The sequence below is a fragment of the Stenella coeruleoalba genome (assembly GCF_951394435.1).
Source record: "Stenella coeruleoalba genome assembly, chromosome: 6".
Classification (NCBI taxonomy): Eukaryota; Metazoa; Chordata; class Mammalia; order Artiodactyla; family Delphinidae; genus Stenella; species Stenella coeruleoalba.
Window position 1 is genome coordinate 42,539,234 of NC_137151.1, and position 24,567 is coordinate 42,563,800.

A 24,567-nucleotide genomic window follows, 5' to 3' on the forward strand; every position below is an offset into this window, starting at 1 on the left:
GGCAGTATAGAAAGACTTTCAAGAGGTTGGGTTCTAAAATAGGGTAAAAAATGTGTTTGATTTCTACCTATACCTTTACTATCTATATGAGTGTAGGCAAAAAGCTACTTATATTTGTATGGCTGGGTTTCTTCAACTATAAATGGAAAATATCTTTTAGAATTGTTGGAAGAATAAAATGCTAAAATATGTATAATATGCTTAGCATAATGCTGGGCTAAAATAAGACTCAGGAAGGTTAGCTGTTATGGTTAGCTCTACCTTCTAAAGATGACATTGTCAGAAAGCAAGTTGCAAATTCCTCAGATGTTCGGATTTCATAAGACTGAGACCTGTGCAAAGGTCTGGATATATAAAATTCCCTAGTTCTACTAGGCTTTGCCTTTATGACAGTTGCATGATCTAGAGTAGGAAAATATTGGCTTCCTCTAGTCAACATCTAGCTCAGTAAGCTGCAGAATTGCTCCCTTTTTTCCTCTCCATCACACACCATCAGCACCATGGAACTCTATGTGAAATTTGCCTTCTTGAAACACACAGTAAAAATTCCTTCATTTTCAATCTAATCTATATCCTTTAACACAAAATAGTCATCCTCTTCAGTACATTCCAGTAGTGAGTCTCATCCCACTAAGTCTTGAGATCACATTTATCTTTTGGTATGCTGCAAACTGAATATCTGTATTTCTTCAAAATTCATATGTTGAAATCCTGACTCCCAATATAATGCTTTTAAGAGATGGGGGCTTTGGGAGGTGATGAGGTCATGAGGGTGGAGCCCTCATGAATGGGATTAGTGCCCTTATGAAAGACAGCTCAGAGAGCTCCCTTGCCCTTTGTACCACATAAGGACACAGTAGGAAGACAGCCATCTATGAATCAGAAAGCAGGCCTTCACCAGACATCAAATCTGCCTTGATCTTAGACTTCCCAGCCTCCAGAACTGTGAGAAATAAATTTCTGTTGTTTATTAGCCCCCCAATCTATGGTATTTTCTTATAGCAGACTAAAAGGACTAAGACATGGTATTAATATTACAAAATCTGTTTTGTTGACTACCGATCATCTGGCAGGCTTGGATGCCTTCAGTGCTGAAGGAGCCAATATATATACACCCTAGCAGCAAACGGAGATACGGTACATGAAAAGGCTCCAGTCAGAAAAATCCAAAAAAGGTGTCTTACTGAAATGTTCCCTGGTCACCTAAGCTTACAGACATTGCAACTGCATGAAAAAGGGTTAGATGTTTATTATCTTCCTTTAGGTGAACATGGTTCATGTACATCCTAGAGTAAGGCATGACATTTAGCTCCATTTGCTGTCATTTATAATTTCTGCCAAAAGTGGGTTATGAATTTCCCTATATTCTTAAAGAGAATTTACTGGCTACCATTTAATCTTTCTTAATAAATCACAGTTATCCATTTGATGTACAAGCTGTACAATCATGGAGGAATGTCTGCAGGGGTTCATCCATGTGTAGAGTTGCCTGTACTGCCCTAGAATGGCTCCAGGCTGCCATGCTTTTTCACTTCTCATGTATTTTTTTAAACAGTTTATCTCTCTCCTCCCTTGTTGTCAAGCTGTCAGTCAGCTGTCACTTTTCACTGCTGTCAGCGAGCCTGCCTTTATCGCACCCCCAATTTGATGCTGCTAATCTGCTGTCAGCTGAAAAATCAGATAATCAAGACCTCTGAAACTGCATTCACAATAAGTGGTGAGCTGAGCACTCGATGGAGATTCTGAGATAGGAGTTCCAGTTTCTGCTCTGTCTATATCTAGCTGTGTGATTACCAGAAGACACTTAACTTCTCTGGGCCTTGATGCCTTCATCTTTAAAATATGGAGCAGAGCCTCTGTGTGTGTGTGTGTGTGTGTGTGTGTGTGTGTGTGTGTGTGTGTGAGAGAGAGAGAGAGAGAGAGAGAGGGAGAGAGAGAGAGAGGGAGAGGGGGAGGGAGAGGGAGAGGGAGAGGGAGGGAGAGGGAGAGGGAGAGAGACAGAGAGACAGAGAGAGAAAGAGAAAGAGAAAGAAAGAGAAAGAGAAAGAGAAAGAAAAAGAGATCTCACCTAGACTTGAAGGTTGTTTCTCTCCCTACCAGAAAAAAACATATGAAACTTTTTTGTGAGTTAACAGAATGCAGGGTGGGGCACCACTGACCCTTTAATTGTTGAATTCAAGGATAATTTTAGTCATCACTTTATTTAACCTCACTCCTCTGAATTCACTACCAATCATCTCCTTAAAACTCTCTTCCCTTTATTCCACAGGATAATTCTCTCATTGATGACCTCCTGACTCTTTTATCTTTTCTTCTCATTTCAATCCTGGGCTCTTCCTCCACTAACCCCTTAAGGGTCAAGAGTGGGAAAGGCCAGTCCAAAGCTAAAGATCAAGGTCATAAAGAGAAACCGGCAACACTCCTGAGAAGCAGCACCTGTGTCCTGGAAGCCAGCTTGAAGACTGTGTCACGGTGTGCCCAATGCTGCTGATGTGTGACGTAAGATGAGGACTGAGAACTGACAACAGGATTTAGAGGCATGGAAGTCATCAGGGACCTGGACAAAAACAGTCTCAGTGGAGTAGCTTGAAGAAAGAACAATGGGAATGAAATTGGAAACAAGTGTAAACAACTCTTTCAAGAGGTTTTGCTACTAAGAGAAATAAAGAAATGAGGTAGTAGCAGAGGATGAAGTGGAATCAGAGAGAATATTTTAAAGATGTAAAGCAAATAGCATTTTTTGTATGCTAATAGGAACCATCCAGAAAAGAGGAAAATGGATGATGCAGATCAGAGAAAAAAAATTTGCTAGAAAAATAATTTTTAGGTATGCAAGACGGATGGGCTCCAGCAAAGAAGTGGAAACAGGGCCTTAGTCAGAAGTAAGGTCAATCCATCAATAGTTACAGGTGTGAAGATAAAAAATATTTACCCAGAAGCACATAACTGGGTAGATGTAATGGTGGCAGCATATAGAAATTCTCTTCTGATTGTGTCTATCTTTTTCAGTCATGATCTGAGAAGGAAGACAGAAGATTTGGTATTAAAAGCTTACAAAGAAAGGAAAATGCATGATTAGTTACTTAGAAAAGGGGAATTATGGTACACTCGCCATGCAGCTCAACAGGTCCATGTGGATTTAGGGGTCATGAATTTAGAGTAGGCTAATAAGTACGGCTGGAGGTTTTCCTCCTAATCAAATATGAAAGAAAAGGTGCAAAAGATTTGAGAGTACACACGAGAAAGGAAGTATGATGACAGAATGTGGAAGTTAAACTGGAGAAAGAAGGAGGAAAATTAGGACAAGAGAAGAATGAACATAAGGAGCTGGCTCCTTACCATCAATGGATGCTACAGGTTCTGGTGAAGCCAAAAGGCTGCTTGAGTCAGGATGATAAAAAGAATATATAAAGGAACCTCTTTATTTATATTAGGCTGTTCCTTTGGCAGAGCATTTCTTTACTTTCATGTGTTAAAAGAGGGCAAAGGGGAAGACTGTCCTTTATATTCAGGTGGCAATAAATGTGCTAGGTTATAAAACAATGGGGATGAAGGAGTTAATAAGATGAATTAAACTGTATTAAGGTTCTGTTATGTGCCAGGCACTCGGCTGGGCATTTGGCACACATTATTTCATTTAATAGCTACATCATGCCTATGAGGGGATAAGGTAAATATAATCATAACCATTAAAGAACCTACGCTCAGGGTCATTACACTTGCACAGGTCACAGAGCTAGTAAGTGGCGGTCAAGACTCAAATATGTGCATGCCTAACTACAGTATTTAAGAGCTTTCCCACTTCAAAATGTTTTAATACATATAATGAAATATTTTCAAGTGAATATTCTTTCTTGCTACTATTTTTCTGGTCTTTGAGAATGAGGCAGTGGAGGGGTGAGGAAGGTAATAGGTACAGCAGGTACTACAAGCCCAATATTGAATTTCTGTATGACAGACATGCTCTGAGTTTTAACAGTTATCAACTTTATAAATCCTCAAATATTTTGCTGAAATATGGCTTTTTCTCTTCCCTGATTAATATACCTTATATTATATATTATTAGAGCACATTATATTAATAATTTAAGTATATGTTCTGCTGCTTTGTTTTTAAATTAAATTTGAGAGAAAGATAGAACCGTTCAAAATTTTTTTTATTTTTAATCACCTTGGTTATTTTGCCTTTGGAATTACTAAATATTTTTCAACATCTCAACAAAATAATACTCTTTTAAGACTGCAGGCATTAGAATGATTGTCATTCATGCAAATAATCACTTACTTACACTATATGAGTTTGGGTTAGATAAAGCAAATTACCATTTGAAAATAATTCAAATAACACTCTGGGCTAAGACCTTGCTTATGAATGTTATCTTGGCCACAATATTTTTTAACCTTCTTCCATTTAGCTAGATTTATTTATGGTAATACAGTCCAAATTAATAAACTATTCAATTGCCACAGGTGTATTAAACATAGGATGTTGTAGGACTATATCAGATGCAAGTGCATTTTAAAACATACTATTTATTTGGAATTCTATAGCAGTAATAATTAAGATGTGCTATAACTACCTATTCACTTACAGATGTGCATTTTGACGATATATTATTATATGAAAAACTTAAAAGCATGTCAAAAAATAAGGTTCAAAATATGATCTAAAGCAGCGGTCCCCAACTTTTTTGGCACTAGGGACCGGTTTCATGGAAGACAATTTTTCCACGAACCAGGGGATGGTTCAGGCAGTACTACGAGCAATGGGGAGCGATGGGGAGCGGCACATGAAGCTTCGCCTGCTCGCCCGCCACTCACCTCCTGCTGTGCGGCCCGGTTCCTAACAGGCCCGGGGGTTGGGGACCCCTGATCTAAAGTATAAGCTGTGTTCTAGCTAATCACAGATCTAAAGTATAACAATCATATTCTTCAGAAGTTGACATTCTCTCATCACACGTATGAAAATTATATATTACAAATACATATTATATACAAATTTACATATATATGAAAATCAACTGTGATCTTAGTTTCACTTAGCTTTATAGTTTTCAAAACTGTAAATAAATCATTAAATATTTTTGACAAATGACCTATACTGACAGGAAGATTAGATAGTTAACAGAAAATTTAATCAAAAGTCATAGAGTCTAAATTTTAATACAGTCTCTGACACTAATCAGCAGTGTGAGCACAAGCCAGTCTGCTTCTCCGGCCTTCTGTTTTCTGAACTCCATAAAGTAAGGATCAGGCAAGTTGTTCTAACTTAAATTTTATGACTCACTAGCTTGATTTGGTATTAGGCAGATTTTTCTTCAATGCAATATTAACTAGTCAGACACTTAAATCAGTATTAGGGGTGTGGAAGAGTGGGTGTCCCCACAGCAAAATCTGGGTGAACTCAGTTAGTCCAGAACCTAGAGACTAATGCTGACCTCCTGCATAGCATATCTGGATATTAAATTGTCTCCTGCCTTCATTTCAAGGATGGGGAAGAAACAGCTGTCCCTGAACTCTTTTTCAGGACACAGTCAGTTACAAAACAGCAGCATCCCCAGCTAGTATGATTCCCACTGAAGTAAACTTTCTATTCACAAGGGGAAAATATTCCTGGTGGTAGTAAAAACAATTTTGCTAGGTTTAATCAAAAGTGAAAAGGAATTCTAGAATGTTCCCTTTGAGCCACATCATCCATTGCTAATTCAGGGTGGGCCCAGCAATAAGGGTAATAAAAAATATCCTTAGTGACTGAGAAAAAGAAATGGCAATTAAGTGCATTTGCAACCCAATATAGAAGACCTAACTCTTTACTAAGATAATATAAATAATAAAAACTGGGAGAAGGGGGAAAAAAACCCCAGAAAAAACAGCATGGGAAATGAAAGTAATCTAAGCAGTAAAATTTAACACTGATTTACTTAGAAGTTACTATTATACATATAAACCAATAGGCATAAGCTGAATACAAAGGTTGAGACCTATGCTTGACAATGACTTCTGTAGCAAAACAACAAATAAATAAAACAGTAAGTGTTAAAAGCCAAAGCACCTTGCTTTGGCAAACAAATAAATAAGAGAAAAGAAAGGAAAAACTCAGTATCAGAATTAACCATTCAGTGACAGGTTGGACACATGATTATTTAAAATCTTTGTAAATCACAGCATGGCGAAATAGAACTTGATTCTCTAACTAATCATGCTTACACTGAAAAGTCAAAATTGGCAAGAACATCATCGATTTTTACACATTTGGGGAATAATTTATGACACAATATTGAAAATGGAGTTAAACATACTGACCTGCTCACATCAGGAAACCTGATGGGAAAGTAAATAACTTGGCACTTGGGTCTGATGACGCTTTCCAGATCTTTGGGTCTGTGATCAGGAATCAGCTTCATGAATTTTCCAATAGAAGTAAGAAATGACTCCATATTAAAAACCGAGTTGAATACCACCACATCAGCCACCAGGCTGCAAAGGGAAAGGATAAATGCATATGGTGAGCCCACACTTGTTCAGTTATTTTTATAAGCCTAAGACTTCTTTATTAATCAGAGTTTATACTGCACCTTGGGTTTGCAAAGAACTCTGCACTTCCTACCAGTATTTATCAAAATGACTCTAATAGATAAGTTAGTTTCATTAGCATTATATCAAGGGAAGGTAGATTATTGGCATCAGAGAGGAAAGGCAGGAGAGGAATTAAATGATTTAATGGGATCCTATGACACTTCAAACCAAAGTATTGGGTTGGCCAAAAAAGTCCGTTTGGTGTTTTCCGTAAGATGGCTCCAGTAGCACTTTAGCTGTCTTCAACTTCATTCGAAATAATTTTGTTAGATTGCATTGTGACAGCTGTCATATCAGCGTGCCTTTAAAAAAAAAAATCAAAATTGGTGAATTTCTGTGTAGCCATGTTAATACTGAAGATGGGAGAAAAAAGCAACATTTTCAGCATATTATGCTTTATTATTTCAAGAAAGGTAAAAACTCAACTGAAACGCAAAAAAAAAAGGTTTGTGTGGTGTATGGAGAAGGTGCTGTGACTGATTGAACATGTCAAAAGGGGTCTGAAAAATTTTGTGCTGCAGATTTCTCACTGGACGATGCTCCATGGTCCAGTAGACCAGTTGAAGTTGACAGCGATCAAATCGAGACATTAATTAAGAACAATCAATATTACACCATGCAGGAGATAGCCGACATAATCAAAATATCCAAATCAAGCGTTGAAAATCATTTGCACCAGCTTGGTTACGTGAATCGGTTTGGTGTTTAGGTTCCACGTAAGTTAAGAGGAAAAAAACCTTCTTGACCGTATTTCTGCGTGCGATTCTCTACTTACATGTAATGAAAACGTTCCGTTTTTAAAACAAATTGTGATGGGTGATGAAAAGTAGATACTGTACAATAATGTGGAACAGAAGAGATGGTGGGGCAAGCGAAATGAACCACCACCAACCACACCAAAAGCCAGTCTTCAACCAGAGAAGGTGATGTTGTGTATTTGGTGGGATTGGAAGGCAGTCCTCTATTGTGAGCTTTTTCTGGAAAACCAAACGATTAATTCCAACAAGTACTGCTCCCAATTAGACCAACTGAAAGCAGCACTCGATGAAAAGCGTCCAGAATTAGTCAACAGAAAACGCATAATCTTCCATCAGGATAACACAAGACCGAGTTTCTTTGATGACCAGGCAAAAACTGTTACAGCTTGACTGGGATCAAGCTGATTCATCGCCGAATTCACCAGACATTGCACCTTCAGATTTCCATTTATTTCGGTCTTTACAAAATTCTCTTAATGGAAAAAATTTCAATTCCCTGGAAGACTGTAAAAGGCACCTGCAACAGTTCTTTGCTCAAAAAGATAAAAAGCTTTGGGAAGATGGAATTATGAAGCTGCCTGAAAGACCGCAGAAGGTAGTGGAACAAAACAGTGAATACGTTGTTCAATAAAGTTCTTGGTGAAAATGAAAAATATGTCTTTCATTTTTACTTTAAGAACCGAAGGAACCTTTTGGCCAACCCAGTGTACTTTTCCGCAATGCCAGGAATTTTCAATATTATCACCAAGTACAGGAGGACCTTTTTCTTTGTGGCCCAACTACCCATGTTGGGTTTCTATGTCAGTGATGTACTTCGTTTTACACCACAGTACTGAGAACAGAACACTTGCCATACTTTTCACTGCCTTCAAGGAGATTAATTCAGATAAAGCTATTTCATACTAAGAGCATACCTTCATAACATGTAGTTAAAGTCTATTTCTCATTTTAACCCTTGCTTCAAGAAACTGTTAGGTTTTTTAAAGTTCTGAGACTACACAGGAAGGATTATATAGAAACTCTACAAATAACTTGTTTTTTTATTATATAGATTTGGAGTAGTCAGAGAAATAGAAGAAGTTGGTGAAAATGGATCCAGAAATCCGTACCACTAGGTCCTACTGATTACATAATGTATTATAAAGGACCACAACACCATGGACCTTCAGAATTAAACGAAAGAAATATAATATTCGCTGTTGCTTTTGATGCAAAGGCTTGATTCTCTCCTTAGTATTTTTTTATTAAAAATAATCTAAAATACATAGTTAGAAGGAAATGTAAAAACAAAGTTTATGTGTCATTAATATGTCAATAGTTTCCAAATTTGCCTATAACATTTTCTTGGAAACCAATGAACACAAATGATAACCATGGGTGAGCTGGATAAACAGGAATATGTACTATGTTCCCTTTATGAATCAAAAAACCATTTTAATAAATCATTGTTTTGTTTTTTAAAATGACCCTCTTTGCTTTAAGCCATGATTCAGTGTCTCAGTGTCACTGGATCTCAATAAAATGCATACAAATGCTTTGATAAGAAGGTATACAAGATCAAATAGAAAAAGCAGTTAGTTTTATTTCACCCTGTAAAGGACATCAAGGAAACTGAAAAGAAGACATGCAAGCCCACAAGACTGTAAAACACAAATGAATAAACAGAGCTTATAGAGCAGGAATACCACAGCAAGTCCTCAGTTTAGTTTAATTCACATTTACTGAGACAGTCAAAGTTTCTATTATCAATACATAGCGGAATGAAAAACTAACGAAAGGAATGTTGACCTGCCACCCCTATCTGCCCCCACTCCTGCAAACTTGTTTTCCCATACAAGTATTTTTTGTTTTTTTAGTTGCAACTTAGTGCAAACTTGGGATTAGCAGTGATTACAACATGGATAATACAAGAGAGTGTCACAGAAGTGCTGACACAATATCAAGCAATAAGGAAGCCAATATAATAATATACCAAAAGTTGAAGGATGTTTTACAGCTAGTCTGTTTTCACCATATGTCACATATTGTAATAGTGACCCACAGGTCATAATACATAGTTATGGCATGTGTTCATCAGTCAGAGGGTTAGTGAAACCTCTATTTAAGGTGAGTGCTTATGTCAGTCATCTCTGAAGTCCTTAACTGTCACACAGTCAAGAAAGAAACCTGACAGTGCCAACAAAAGCAGAAGTCAGCAAGAAAACTAAAGAAACATTTTAAGAAGCTGGAGTCATACTTTTCAAACTGAATCTGAACAGGACTGCTTTCTGACACTCTTATTTTTCCTCTGGACGACCGCAAGCCAGTTTTTTTCTCCTTAAGAATCCCACCAATGATCAAGCCCACTTCTTTCTCTCCAAGCTCGTCTATCAGTTTACGCTCTTGAGAAGAGCAATGCTGAAAAATTATATATAAGCTTTTATAGTCTCATTCCCCCTGAGCAAAGCAATCTTTTCTGAAACAGAGAGATGAGGGGTAGTAAGCTAAAAATTTTTTTAGCCATCTGCCCTCAAACGGCATTCAACCCAACTACTTATATTCTTAAAAACCCAGTTTATGCCAAATTAAAGTTCCAAGATAGTTTACAGAAATATTCTTTTTCATGCATTTCCTCTCTGATATGAGTGGGTGTAACTTCCATTAACTTTAAAGCCACCCATAAAGGGAAAAATAGACTTAATTTTTTTCCCCAGTTATTTCTCACGGGTAATAAACACACACTATCTGAGGAAAAGAATGAGGCTAATTCAAGAAACCAAAAGAATATTACAAATGTTTTCCATATTAATAAAGCACAAAATGATTTTGTTTTTGTTTTTGAAACATATTTTCCCCTCTGTTTCAATATAAAATATTTTAATTTTATTATGAAATTTTAAAACGGTTGCTTTTTTTATGAGACATTTGATGTGAAGCAGCTCCGCTCTATTTTGATAGCGCTGCTACTTCATTTGAAGCAGCTTGTAAAAATGATTGCAGGAAAACATTTACAAAATGCTCAAAACACAGAAGTATTACCATCTAGCTGTTTTTCTATGTCAGTGAAACTATGGAATATACTTGCAAAAGAGCTGGGAGTCTGTTTAAACACATCATCAATCCCAGTTGCTAATAACTATTAAAAAAGGTGAGTAAACTGAACCCAATCACTGCCAAACTGACTCCCTTTGAGTGTTGCAGTTATGTGGATGGGATCCAATAGCAAAGCTGTTTCAGAGCTGTTATTAACTTCTTTCATTAACTAAGCTTCAGGAGATACACTTTGTTGAAGTAACAGTAGAGAAGGACCATCACCTTTGAAATGTCATGGTATTTTAAGGCTATGCAGTTTCAGAAGACTCAAGAGGGGAAAAAAAACCTCCTAAAGATTCATTTTCCATAGTTTTCTCTTACAAACAATAAGGAAAAAAAGGACAAAAACCCCTTGCTCCATTATGCTTTAATTTTTGTTTATTCCTCTGTAAATTTCTGTTTTGATTTCAGCTGGATACATGGAAAGTAGCTGGTAAATAAAAGTTGACTAACTGTCTTTTTCTAAAAGTATGTCTCACACAGTAGATGATGGAATCAGGGGCTGAAGAAGGTCCCTGTCACCCCTTTGATTCTATTTTGAATGTTGTAGAAAATACAGTTAGATAATTAGTTCAACATTTAGATTGTAACACATATGTATTTTATAAAAGGATTAGCTGTTCTTTTATATGTACATATTGCAGAGGCACAAGTAATTCCTACCATGGAAGGTATGTTTAAACATTTGCTCCTAATTTAAGGTATTTTTAAAATAAGTGTACAGGAGGTCTCCAGATTTAAAAGCTAACTATAAGGAAAAAGATAGCAAACGACTAAATATAATGATACAATCTATACCTACCATGAGAGAATTTGGTTGTATCCATATTGGAAATCCCTCTCCTGACATTTCTTGACAGGATATACCAATTGGTTCTCATGGAAGTACAGAATCTTTTTCAATTTCCCAAGGTCAGGCCGAAGGGCAGCCAGTTCAGTCAGGTTAAGCACTGAGCTTGCGAAGAGAATCCTAGGAAACAAGGAAATTAGGGTTACCACCCCGAGCATACTTGAAGTGGGCATCCTGTGCCTTCTCTCCTCTTTCCTCATCCTACCCCAAGGAAAACATATCCCCCATAGGGACACATCAAGAGTTAAGCCTTAATACCATGTAGCAGCATTCTAAGTTTTGATCTCTTAAAAAGCAGCTGCTAAGAACTATAAAAGCCCTGAATCTCATTGGTCTTCTCAGCTCAGTTACTGAGAGATGCAGGAAAAAAAAAAAAAAAAGCTGGATGGATTTTATTGAAAAAAGCCTAGAAAAGCTCCATCTGAAGGACAAATGGAACAAAGATAAGGCTGACTGGGGAATACTTTGCTTGCCAGTTTCATTACACTTTACTTCTTTATGCAACCAACTACTGAAATTCAATATATGAGCAGGAATGGCACGTGTTCGTGTTATGACATAAACCCTTTTGATTTATGCAATAGACTTATCTAGTGAGGGCTTTTTCTCTTGGCATGTTTTCTTATGCCCCCCTTTTAAATATTCTGCAATATTTGTAGGGTTTTTTCTTTTATATTTTCTTCTCGATTACTGGACTGCTAATGGCACCATATGTACACTCTGTAATATCCCTTATATAAAACATAAATGATAAAAATGAAGAAAGCCTGGTTCCTTGTCTTTGGGGGATAAAAAGGAAACTGAAAGTCTACCTATCCATGGTTATAAATGAAATAGTGTCTATTTACTCACTCATTCCACAAACATTTATCATAAATGCCTACTAGGTACCAGGGTCAAGCGAGGAAGAACAGAAAAGATGAACAAGACAGCCTGCAGAATGAATGCTGCCAATAACAGTGGCATGAACAAAGTACTAGAGGAACAGACAGACAACTGTCTGGGACAACCCGGAAATATTTCACTAATGAGGTGGCTAACACGTGTGGACACAAAAGAGGGACAAATTACATTCCCTGAGCAGCTGAGGACATTTAGATGGCACAATTTTGATGGAATGCCACCTTTATAACATAATATAGCATCATTTGACCCTTACAGCTTTAATTCTCATTCTAAAAAATGAGGTCCAAGAAGGTTAAGGGTTTTTTCTAGAATCACACTGGTAGTAGTGGCAAAGCAGAGATTCCCAGTCTTCTAAGCCCGAAGTACTATTCATTACACCACAGATATGAATTCGTTGTGGACCACTTACATTGCAAACGCTTTTTACTGTACTTAATAAATACAAAATAGCATCCTTGTTATTACCATGATTACAACTACTATAAATTCTCCCTTGCTGACAAGCCAAATGGCTAACTTCAGGTGTTTATATGATCTGCAGCACTAGCCTTCACATAAGAAGAATGATTACATAATAAGTGCATACATCATAAAGAGGAATTCAAGTGTCTTCTTCATGGGCTACAAAAGGCACATAAGACCAAAAAGCAGCCACCTCTCTAAACTCACATTGCTGTATTAATGTTATGGTTTATTGTTTTAAAGTAAAAAATCTTATCAAGGAGATGCATTTTTTAAAATTGTCTATTTGTACTCAACTAAAGCAAATAGAAAATTCATGTTCAGAAAATGTCCTCTATTTTTTCCAAAAATATTCCCACCACCACCACTAAGTATTAGCTTTTCTAAATTTTACATTGAAAATTCTGAAATATGAAAATATTTGCTTATCTACAAATCTGATCTTTAGTAGAGAGAACAATAAAATTTAAACTCAGTCAATCTATATTTTCCTTAAAATAAAACGGATGGCAACTTGTGGATCAAGTTGAGTAATACACCCCCCTCTATTCCCACTCCCCAGTCCCAACATAACAAACTACTCCAAACAATGACTCATTGTTAATCATTAAGACCTGAGCAAACTCAATGTTTTTCACACACAAGGAAGAAAAACTCATTAACTGCAGCTTCCATCTATTCATTAATTATAAAAAATCGTACCCTTATAATGAAGAAATTTGGTAGACATCAACTTACCCAAGTGACCAAACTTAATATGAACAATAATGGGCCAAAGGGATATCATGTATTTCCCAATGTGATACACTGAGAAAGATAGAGATCACCAATTCCTGACGAAAATGCTTGATCTGAATTTGGTCATGCGGAAATAGCCAGACAAATATTCTGCAAAATAAATGGGCTGGATCTCCAAAAAATGTCAAGGTCATAAAAGGAAAAAAATCTAGAGTAAAGGGAAATAAAAAGACCCCCAAACAAAATGCAATGTGTGATACTTGATGGGATACTGAATGGGGAAAAAAATAAAAAACAGCTGTAGAAGATATAAGAACAACAGGGAAACTCTGAATATAAAATTGTAAAGTTTTATCAATCTTAAATTGAAGTGTATTGATTTTACTGCAATTATGTAGGAGAATATCCTCATTCTTAGGAGACACGTGTTGAATTATTAACATGTGAAGCGTAATGATGTCTGCAACTAAGTCTTAAATAGTTCGGTCCAAAGGCCACTAAAAACAAATATTCAAATATTCATAGATAGAAATAAATGTGCAAAATGTTAACATTTGATTAATCTAAATAAATGATATATTGTAACTCACTGATCTAGCCTTGCAAATTTTTAAGTTATACATTTATAAAACTACAAATTTGGGAGGATATTCATTAAATGGCAGTAAGTAGAAGGGGAAAATATGCCACATTCCATAAACAGTAAACCCATCATATATGTATTTCTAGTCAGACTCCAATTGTTCATTTCCTCCAAGAGAACTATCCTCAGGGTGGAACATCTGTAGCAAATGTTTAACTAAAGCAAGCCCTTCACTGTCCTCCTACCACATACCGCCTCTCCTTACCCTACCTACCAGCTGATCCACAATCAAGGAATCCAAATCTAAAATTGAGACTTCCAAATAAAAGCTCTCAAATGAGAGAATGCAATACATTCAGAAGTAAAATGGCAATGATTTTCATAATATTACCCATTTGGGACTGCCCACACCAACACTTCCTTCAGTTTGTTCAGTCATTAACAGGAAACTCATTTTATTTTTATAACTAATCTTGAAATAGCGCTCACTACTTCTAAATTGTGGGAATTATCTCCAACATTAGTAAAGCATTTCTCTTTGCTTTTTTGCTTGTAAAATGGAAGTTAAATTAGACAATAAGCAACTCCTCAAATATTCAGCTCAATGACACCTAAAAAGAAGTGATGAAGATGCCCACAAAAGAAATGCAGGTAAGATTCATAGGCAATTTTTTCTTTGCCGTCCTCCATCAATTAAAAAAAAAGTGTATAATACAATGAATGACATCACTCAATCAGCAGCTAATCCCTAGGCTCCCAATGTTCATCTTGCCTCAGGTATTATTTAAGCAATAAATCCTAACAAGGTGAGCTTTACCATCCCACACTGTGTCTCTGGCAGGAAAGGGCACAAGGTGAAAGCAAAAACCACTAGGAACAAGATAATTCCTGACAGCTGCTGCTTGAGCACAAGTTAAATTGAACAGTTTATCTCAGCATGAAGATGTTATAAGGTTTTATGTTTAATATTTTTAAATTAACATAAAACCCAGAGAAAGCAGTTGGGCAATCTTTCACAAACATGACATACTACAATCACTGTATAAGCTGGATTAGTACTTATTACCATGCTACTACAGAATTAAGCTGTTTTTAGACCACCAAAGAGCTTTAAATTGCAACTTTTGTCTCTGTAAGAGAAACCTATATTTAAAATGTCTGCTAAATTCAAATTAATGGCTACATCATTAGCTTACCATCTCACCGAAAGCATAAGTAAGCTGCTATTATAATCGTCTAACCAAAACAGCTCTGTGCTGTAAAAGTACGTGAATGCCGTTCTAGGTATTTGGGACTGTATGCATATACATGCTTCAAGTATTTTCAATGCACATTATACCTACAATCTGAGTCATATTTGCTTAAGGAATCCAAAATCATTCAACACAATGAAATTCTAGATTTTATTTTTCTTTGATTCAGTTTGAATACACTAGTTGTTTGCCTTTTATCCTATTTTCTTAATATGTCAAACGAGATGTTAAAATATACATAAGCACAGTAGGAGTGTGACTACTATTATCAAGATGCATACCTTTATACCTTAAATGGCATGAAGGGTCAGTGAAATGAGAAACAGAGGACAGGCATTCAATATTCCAACCACCACCATATACAATCTAGGAGAAAATCCTTCATGGACTAATTATCTCACTCTTGACCCATGAAGTTTTTTCAATAGCCCCTCACCTTCCGAAACCATTTATCACATAATGGGATACAGAACACAATTTAACACAGATACCAATTTGGGTTGTTATTTATACTTAAATAATTCCCTGCAGGACTTTCAACAAGCCTTTGACAGAAGAGTGAATGCCATCTTCCAGCTGTGTCACCTTGCTCAATACTTAAATTCCTTGTCTAGATACACGTTGCCCAGCCTCACCCCCTAAGTCTTTCTTCATTCTTTTGTTGCCTATCTTGAGTTCCTGTTCCTTGATATCTACTCCCAGAATTCTAGATCCTGTACTTTCTGTGATACAATATTTTCTGCAATGAAGGAAATATTCTATATCTGTACTGTCCAATACAGCAGCAACTAGCTACTTATGGCTATCAAGCACTTGTAGTATAGTTAGTGTAACTGAGGAACTAAATTTTAAATTCAATTTGATTTAAGTTTAAATTAAATAGCCATAAATTAATGGGAAAGCACAACTCTGGATGGACCAGCTTCCCTTAACCCAACACTCCACCCATCCTACCTGAATGCAATTCCTCACTGAATTGATTTTCTTGTATAGACCCTTGATCTACTTGTGATAATCTAATTTCTAAGTTCCTCCTGATTTGCTGAATTTCACCTACCAGGGTCTCCAATTCTAGAATGCCAGAATGCCATTTTTTTCCTTCTGATAATTAGAAAACACATGTTCATTTCAGAAAATGTTTTAAGTACAAAAATTATAAATTAATTATCATGCACAACCACCCCAAAAGAGATGGCCACTATTTGCATTCTGGTGCTCATTTAGTCATTATACATTGAGCATCTATTATTTGCAAGGTACTAGGCTAAATAATGGACCTAAAATATAAAACAAAGTAGCTCAGGCAAGAAGAAAATTAGCAGGCTGAGGAACTGAATAAGGACCAAGGAAGCTGGAGCAATTAATTCAATGAATGGCCAGAGAAGATGCTGAGGAAGTCTATGGGTCTTTATGAGACATGAAAATAATTTTGAATTTTATGGTAAGAGCAATGGAAAGAGAATGAAGGATTTTAACTAGGGAAATGACAAAATAATAAATGCATATTGGGTGAATTTACCTTTACTCTTTCACTTTGTAATACGTATAAACTATTGCAATTTTAATTTTTTTTTGCTTTTAATGCATGTTTTTCTATGTTAAAAATTATTTCTGAAACATATATTTAAACAGATTTCATGATACGATGTGTCATACTATCATCGACCCGAACATGATTTTTAAATTTTTAGATTCATGATTTTTAGATTTATTTAAATCTATAAAGTTTAAAATTTTTCTTGTATAATCTCTTGTATTTCTATTGTATCTGTTTACGTATTTCATGAAATGTTTCATTATTTTTTTAATATCAGAGAACTTTACTCTGACTGCTGTATGGAAAACAGACTGTAAGGAATCACTTTGCAAGAAGGGAGAAGAGTAGGGAAGAGAAAAGAAATGTCAGTCTCTTGGACTAAAATGATAGCGCTGATGGTGCTGAGAAGCGGACTGACTGGGTTTTTGCTGATGGTGCTGTCCAGGTTTGCTGATGAACTGGATGTGAGAAGTGAAAGAGGAGTGCTATCCTTTCCTCTGCTGTATCACTCAATGTAACAGGAGCTCAATGATACATACATGCATACGTGAAAATTACTCCCAAACCTTTCAAAAGTCTTCGGCTTAAATATATATTTTTAATTTATAAAAACCTGTGTAGAAAGTTCTAACATTTATTAATCATTGATACACAAAATTTCATTTTAACTATGCTCTAGTTGTCAGCTACTTTATCTTAATTAGAACATTTCTATTGCACGTTTAAATGCTATGGATTTTCAAAAACCTTGAAGAATGTGCGTAACCAAATGTTTCCATTTGCTAAAACAATTAAAAATTCAAGATGGAAGCATATTTAAAGGAAAAAGAAATGGAGTCATTTAATTTCCTAGGTTCTTGTGGGGGGTAATTTACAGGCTAACACAGTATCCAGCTTCCCAATAGCTGTCCCATGATGTAGCATCAATTAATAGGTCAGTTTTTCCACCATGTAATGTTCCTTTCCTGTGCTTATCATGACGGCTAGGAGATCACAATGTAAAGAACACTCGTCCAGAAGGCAGGGAATTGAGGTCTGTAGGTAGGACCTGCCATTGAGCAAAATCTCCAACTGGTTTCTTAACATCTATCCACTCTACAGTCATCAACACTCTGACCTGCCTTACAGATGCTTAAGGAGACAAATTACATAACACCTGTGGTGCTTTCTTAGCTACCAGTGCCACTTAAATTCAGGTATCTCTTAAATTACTCAAGCAAGCTCTCAAGTGTTTTAACTCTTGGTATCTGACATAGTATCTAATCCATAAAAGATACTTAGTAATTATGTTTGTAACAAGAAAGGAAGGGAGGATGGGCCCTATTATTGAAAAAAAAACATAAATAAACTGAAATTTTTACTGTGTACAGAAACATTTTTTATATATTTTGGGACTAGCATCTGTTAAGAGTATTCTTGTAAGACACAAGGTACCATGAACCATTCAGAACGTTTATAGATATATCTGTTTTACACCATCTATCAATAAGTCAACAAATCAAAATATTATCAAGTCTCCTGACTTGACAAGCTAAGAAGTATATCACCCCTGTGCCAAAAGAGCTGACAATATAATTGGCAAAACAAGCCATAAGTAGAGGAAACATTAAATAGCAATAAAAAAGATAAGTAATAGCTCTGTCCTGCACAAGAAATGTAACCAAGCAGTGCAAGGCTGATTATGAATGAAGGCAGAGGCACTAAGCCCTATCCATTCAGAGGAAGAAGAGAAAACTAAGGGCAGCAGAAAATCAGGAAGTCTCAAGTTTACTGAGGGTATAGCAGGGGGAGGCCTGGGTCCTGATGTTTTGGGTCTAGAAGGATCAGTGCTATTTAAATAAGTCAGAGAGGAAGGACAGTGGCTAAAGTTTAGGGTTTGAATAAAAGAAAGTAAGACTGAAAAGGTGATCTTCCACCAGACCTAGAGGTACCCGAATGCAGGATGAGAAGTTCATACTTTATCTGTTAGCCATATGGGGATCCACTGTACATTTATTATCATACTGGAAAGGCTTTATTTCTTCTTACTATCCTTAATTAACTGAGTTATAAATGCTCACTGGCTAAGAAAAGTGGTAGTAAAATGAGAGGAAAAGGAATCAAATAAAGTACCACCATCACTACCACTCTCAAAACAAGGGAAGTTGTTCTATACATAACCAAATATAGATAAAACCAATTCACTTAAAACCACGGCTCGCCATCGTCACTTTTTTTGATAATGAGATACTTAAGTCTCTGTAATGTCCTAAAGGAAGACAGGGACCCATGTATTATGCAAGGTTTTTTAAGTATATCTTATTTAATCATCATCCTAAAAGATATGTCCTATTATCCCCATTTTACCAACTAAGAAATTAAAGTATTACAAGAGGTTTGGTGAAGTGCTAAGACAATAGCAGTTACTAAGAGGCAGAGATGAGTTTCAAATCCAAGTTGACGTGGCCACAAAGTCTCTGCTTTTTCAGTTACTCCACACTGATTTTGAACCATCTAAGATTAGAACGTGACTCACTGTTTCCTGCTAACTGTACTTTTTATTATAGTCTATGTTTGAGAAATAAAGGAATATAAATGGTACGAAGAAGAACTGAGCAGTTTCATTTCATCCCTTCATTCATCACATATTTACTGGGAGATTACAGTTAGACAAATTGCAGAAAGGTGATGACCATCAATGCAGAACCTCCTGAAGAAATGCAATCTAAGCAACACCCTAAATAACAGGAAGGAGTCAGCTGATTGAAATAATGAGGAGGTGGTCAGGGCGGGGGGAGTAGAGAGAAATGGCTGATATTAAGAGCAACAAAGGAAATAGAAATGATGATGACTGGGAGGGACAGGCTAAGGGTGACTCAAAGGTTTCTAGCTTGTGTAATCAGATGGGTAGTAGTAACATTCCTTAACACAAGAGGAGAAAACAAATCAGCAGTTGGAGTAGAGGAGAAATACAGAGACAGATTTTACAAATGTTGAATATAAATGGAGTGTCCAGTAGGTAACTAAAAATAATATATAATAGACCAATGAAAGAAACTTCATTGGAGATTTAATTAAACTAAAGGGCTTGGTCACCAAACATGTCTGCTAAAAATGTGGGTCTGGTTTGTTATATAATTTTACATACTGTGCTACTTGTTTCCACCATATTTCATTTCTTTTTTTTTTTTTTAACCAGCTTCATTCACTTTATTTTTCTCATAGTAAACTATGTGGTAGCTACAGCTGGAGCCTGGGTCCTCTGCACGGAAACTCTGGTGTGGGTCTTTACAAGGTGGTCAATAAATTCCTGATACGGAGACTTGGTGAACACCATCTCTTTCCAGAGGTAAGGAGTGAGGTAACTGTAGGTCTTGTTTCCTCCCATTAGAGTATATACTCTTTGATGAGATAAATTGGATCTGCTGTTCTTTACTTTGGTAGTTTCCCTAACATGGCAGTTTCCCTAACATGGCAGTTACCACTCTGGATCTTAAGTTCCTTTGTAGCAAGCCCTATATCTTCCTTGTTCATTGTCTTATCTCAGGTGCTCAATAAATGTTTCCAAATAAATGACTGAATGAATGAATCAATCATTCATTCATTACCTCAATGATACTGAGAAAATCAAGCTGGTTGATTCTCTATTTAAAGTGTTCAATATGATAGTCACTTCCACCATTAAAAAACAAGTTGGGAAGCATCCCATGCCCCCCAAAGAAAGCACTTTTCTTACTTCAGCATCCAGTACAATTCTAGGAAGTTTTATTTGATGTCATTTTTTATGGAGCCCATTACTTTTTCCTTAGGGTCCTTAATAATACGTCAGGCACTGTTCTCTACTTCACCATGCTAAAATATCAAGAACTGAAGATACCATCCAAAGAAAAGGAACTCCTGGGGAAAGGTAGGTGTCAACCTGGTATAAAGATCAGGAATGTACAATATCATGATAATAATTCCTGTCATCTTCAGGGATTCATGATTGTCAGCCTTGATGAAGTAAGTCAATTAACATGTAAAGCGCATCTAACTTGCTGAGTGTGCTGGGAACACTTCATATGGTGTTTTATCTCCATAAACTAATATAATTAGTATGTGAAATATTTATAATTCCCCTCATGATTAATCTATTGTAGAAGACTATTCCTTAACAGCAGCATATCATTTTATATTGGAATGTTCTTTGATCTTAAGTTCATGCCACTCCTGAGTCCCTGGAGTTCATTTCTAAATATCATAAAGTTGGGAGAATAAAGACCCAAGGTAATGGGTATAAGTCCTTTGTCACTCCAATTCAACCCCACCAGTGTTGTCAAAGATTACATACATCTAAGGACACAGTGACCTGTCAAGCCAAAAGCTACTGCTTAAATAGATACATAAAGCTCAGTTCAGGCACAAGCCTAAGAAACAAACCACAGGGAAGCCCAGAGTTGCTTTTAGATATTATCATCATTTAGGCTTGAATATTAAGGCACAGGAATAGTTAAAATAATCACAACAATGATGACGACAATAATAATATCTGCTACCTGACGTGTCAACTAAAGCAGTGGTCCCCAACCTTTTTGGCACCAGGGACCAGTTTCATGGAAGACAATTTTTCCATGGACCGGGGTGGTGGCGGGGGGATGGTTTCAGGATGATTCAAGGGCATTACATTTATTGTGCACTTTATTTCTATCATTATTACATCGTAATATATAATGAAATAATTGTACAACTCACCATAATGCAAAATCAGTGGGAGCCCCGAGCTTGTTTTCCAGCAACTAGATGGTCCTGTCTGGGGGCAATGGGAGACAGTGACACCCAAAGCGTGTTGCTTATGTCCAGCCTACCCCGTGATTTCGTTTTGGTCACTGTCACTGCAGAAAACCCTGCTTCACAAAGACAGGATCTTGGAAACGGAAGCAGGCTTTTCAGTGCTTTTGTGGCAATCTCAGGATACTCCACCTTGACTTGAATCCAGAATGTATGGAGATTTGAAGTTGTCTCAAACATACTTTGAAGGCCACCGTCATTTGCGATCTCAAGCAGTTGATCCTCTTCTAACACGGACAAAGTCGATTCACCTGGCTTATTCACAGCTGGGTTGTGGATCCATTCCTTCCCAGTTTGGGGGTCTTTTGTGGTTGGGAAGTAATGCTCAAACTCTTTCGAAAGCTAAGATAGGTGACCATGCACCAGCTGGGAGAAAGAAGGCCCCGGCTCACTCTCCTTCAAAATCTCTGCTAATGTTTGAAACATGTCAAAAATCCCAATGTTCACTCGTCACCCCCATGATTCCAGTTTGGCTTTGAATGCAGCCACTTTATCTGCCGACTTGAACACAATTGTCATTCTCCCCTGAAGTGACAGAGTGAGTTCATTGAGCAGGTTGAATATGTCACACAAGTAAGCAACTTTTGAGACCCATTCTGTGTCACTGAAATGTGCTGCCAGTGGTGACTGTTTTTCTAAAAGAAATCTCTGAAGCGGCTCTCATAACTCAGAAACTCTGGCCAGTGATCTACCTTTAGAAAGCCATCTCACTTCTGTGTGTAAGAGAAGACGTGTGTGCTCTGCGTCCATCTCCTACAGAGCTGCGCAAACAGACGTGAGTTAAGGGCATGTACTTTAATGTGGTTGATAACTCTAATCACATCCTGCAAAACGCTGTTAAGTTCAGGTGACATTTTTAGGCTAGCCAGCATTTCTCTGTGGATGACACAGTGTATAGGCTCACATTCGGAAGCGACCACTTTGAACCGAGTAGTGAAACCAGGAAGCCGTCCAGTCATGGCAGCTGCTCCTTCCGTGCATATACTGACACAAAATGACCAATTCACTTTTCCTGATATGTAATCATTCAAAGACTTGAATAGTTCTGCAGCTGTGGTGTTGGTTGGCAACAAAAGTGCACATAACACATCCTCATGCACATCCTCCTGAAAAAAAACATATCACACAAAAACAAGCACCGTTGCCTCATTGTCAACATCGGCAGACTTGTCAACCTGGACTGCGTATCACGGTGACTCATTAAACCTAACAACTGTGCCTCAATATCCTCTGCTATTCCATCAATTCGTCTAGTTATGGTGCTACCCTCTCCTAAAAGTTCATGACAGTGTCCTTAGCAGCAGGCAGGATCAACCCTGCACCAACAGTAAAGGGCTTCTTAGCTTTAGCCATGAGGTTAGCCACTAAGAATGATGCTCTCAGTGCAGACACATTTGATGAAGTGGTGGCCTTCAATAATTATTTCTGTTCTTCGTATTCACTTTTTTTTCTTTTGGAAAAACTCCAAAGGCTTGTTCTTTAATGCAGGGTGCTTGGTCTCCACGTGGCGAAGCAGTTTTGAAGGTTTCATGGCTTTGTTGGATAGCTGGTCACCACATTTTTTTTTTTTGCTGTACGTGGGCCTCTCATTGTTGTGGCCTCTCCCGCTGTGGAGCACAGGCTCCGGATACGCAGGCTCAGCGGCCATGGCTCACGGGCCCAGCCGCTCCACGGCATGCGGGATTCTCCCGGACTGGGGCACAAACCCGCGTCCCCTGCATCGGCAGGAGGACTCCCAACCACTGCGCCACCAGGGAAGCCCATTTTTTATTTTTATTTATTTTTTTTTTGTCACCACATATTATACAAAGTGGGCTTGCAGAATGTGAATCACCTGTTGCAATGAACCTGTAATTTAAGTATGTCTCTTGGTATTTTCTTTTAAATGCAGTTTTCTTCTTGTTGGCAGTCTTAAGAGCCTTCTGCTGTCTCATCATTGGGTCTTTCCCCTTTCAAATAAGCTCTCCAGTGACATTTGTTTTTTCACTAATTTGGCTAGGGTTACCTTGTGGGCTTACCAAAACTGTGACTGAGACAAGTGCGCAGTGCGGGAAAGCGGCGCGGATGGAAGTGGTAAATAAAATAATGGGCGGGCCACACGAGGACTAAAATAAGTGTCGGATTCTGACTTAGAGCCTGCCACCAGATGCAGCTGTACAACTGAAGTACATCAACTCACTTGCCACTATAAAGCTGCCACCAGATGCAGCTTAATCATCACTTGCTACTCAATGATAGGGTTTTGATATGATTCTGCAACCAATTGATTTATTATGGTCTCTGTGCAGTGAAACCTCTCTGCTAATGATAATCTGTACTTGCAGCCCCTCCCCAGCGCTAGCATCACCACCTCAGCTCCACATCAGATCATCAGGCATTAGATTCTCATAAGGAGCCTGCAACCTAGATCTCTCGCATGCACAGTTCACCGTAGGGTTCGCGCTCCTATGAGAATCTAATGCCACGGCTGATCTTAGAGGAGGCGGAGCTCAGGCGGTAATGCGAGCGATGGGGAGCAGCCATAGATACAGATGAAGCTTTGCTCGTTCACCTGCCCCTCACCTCCCGCTGTGAGGCCCAGTTCCAGGGGTTACAGCCCCCTGAACTAAACTATTCCTGATAACCATAGAGAGAAAGGTGTTTTGTGCCCAAATAACTAATAAGCTAACAAGGAAAAATATGTTAACCTGCTATTTTTACTGAATTACATTTACTGCTAAAATTAACAAGCACAAAAGAAAATGCTTCCTAAATATTCAGTCCTTCTATAATCAGTCATAAAAAACTAAATTTTTCCATGCTTATGAGTATTTGTTTTAAATTTGCTTCCCAGAGTCCTATATTCTAGTGAGTTGTTCTATCATTTGATTTGTGTCATTTTGTTGTTATGCTTCTCATAGAGATTATTCCTGTGTTTTGATTACTTCTCCTATGTTTGTTTTGGCAAGTCCAAGACAGTTCTTTGAAAGCTTCCCTGAATTTGGTGCTTAATATGCCATTTGAAGAAATACCACCCCACAAATAAT

General features: G+C 37.4%; 1 protein-coding gene across 23 annotated transcripts in view; it reads right to left on the bottom strand.

The window, feature by feature from the left end:
* The window catches only part of GTDC1 (glycosyltransferase like domain containing 1), a 494,021-nt gene that overhangs the window by 311,648 nt on the left and 157,806 nt on the right, over nt 1–24,567 (bottom strand). For 22 of the 23 annotated variants that reach the window (XR_013828618.1, XR_013828619.1, XR_013828620.1 and 19 more), the window contains 2 exons: nt 11,209–11,376; nt 6,304–6,477 (listed from right to left, as the gene is read on the bottom strand). Coding sequence is in view for 17 of the 23 variants with exons in the window: in XM_079923629.1 (XP_079779755.1) it covers nt 6,304–6,477; nt 11,209–11,376 (342 nt within the window). In the remaining 6 variants the exon portion in view is untranslated. The remainder of the gene's footprint in view (nt 1–6,303; nt 6,478–11,208; nt 11,377–24,567) is intronic. The other variant, XM_079923630.1, reaches the window with a different exon arrangement.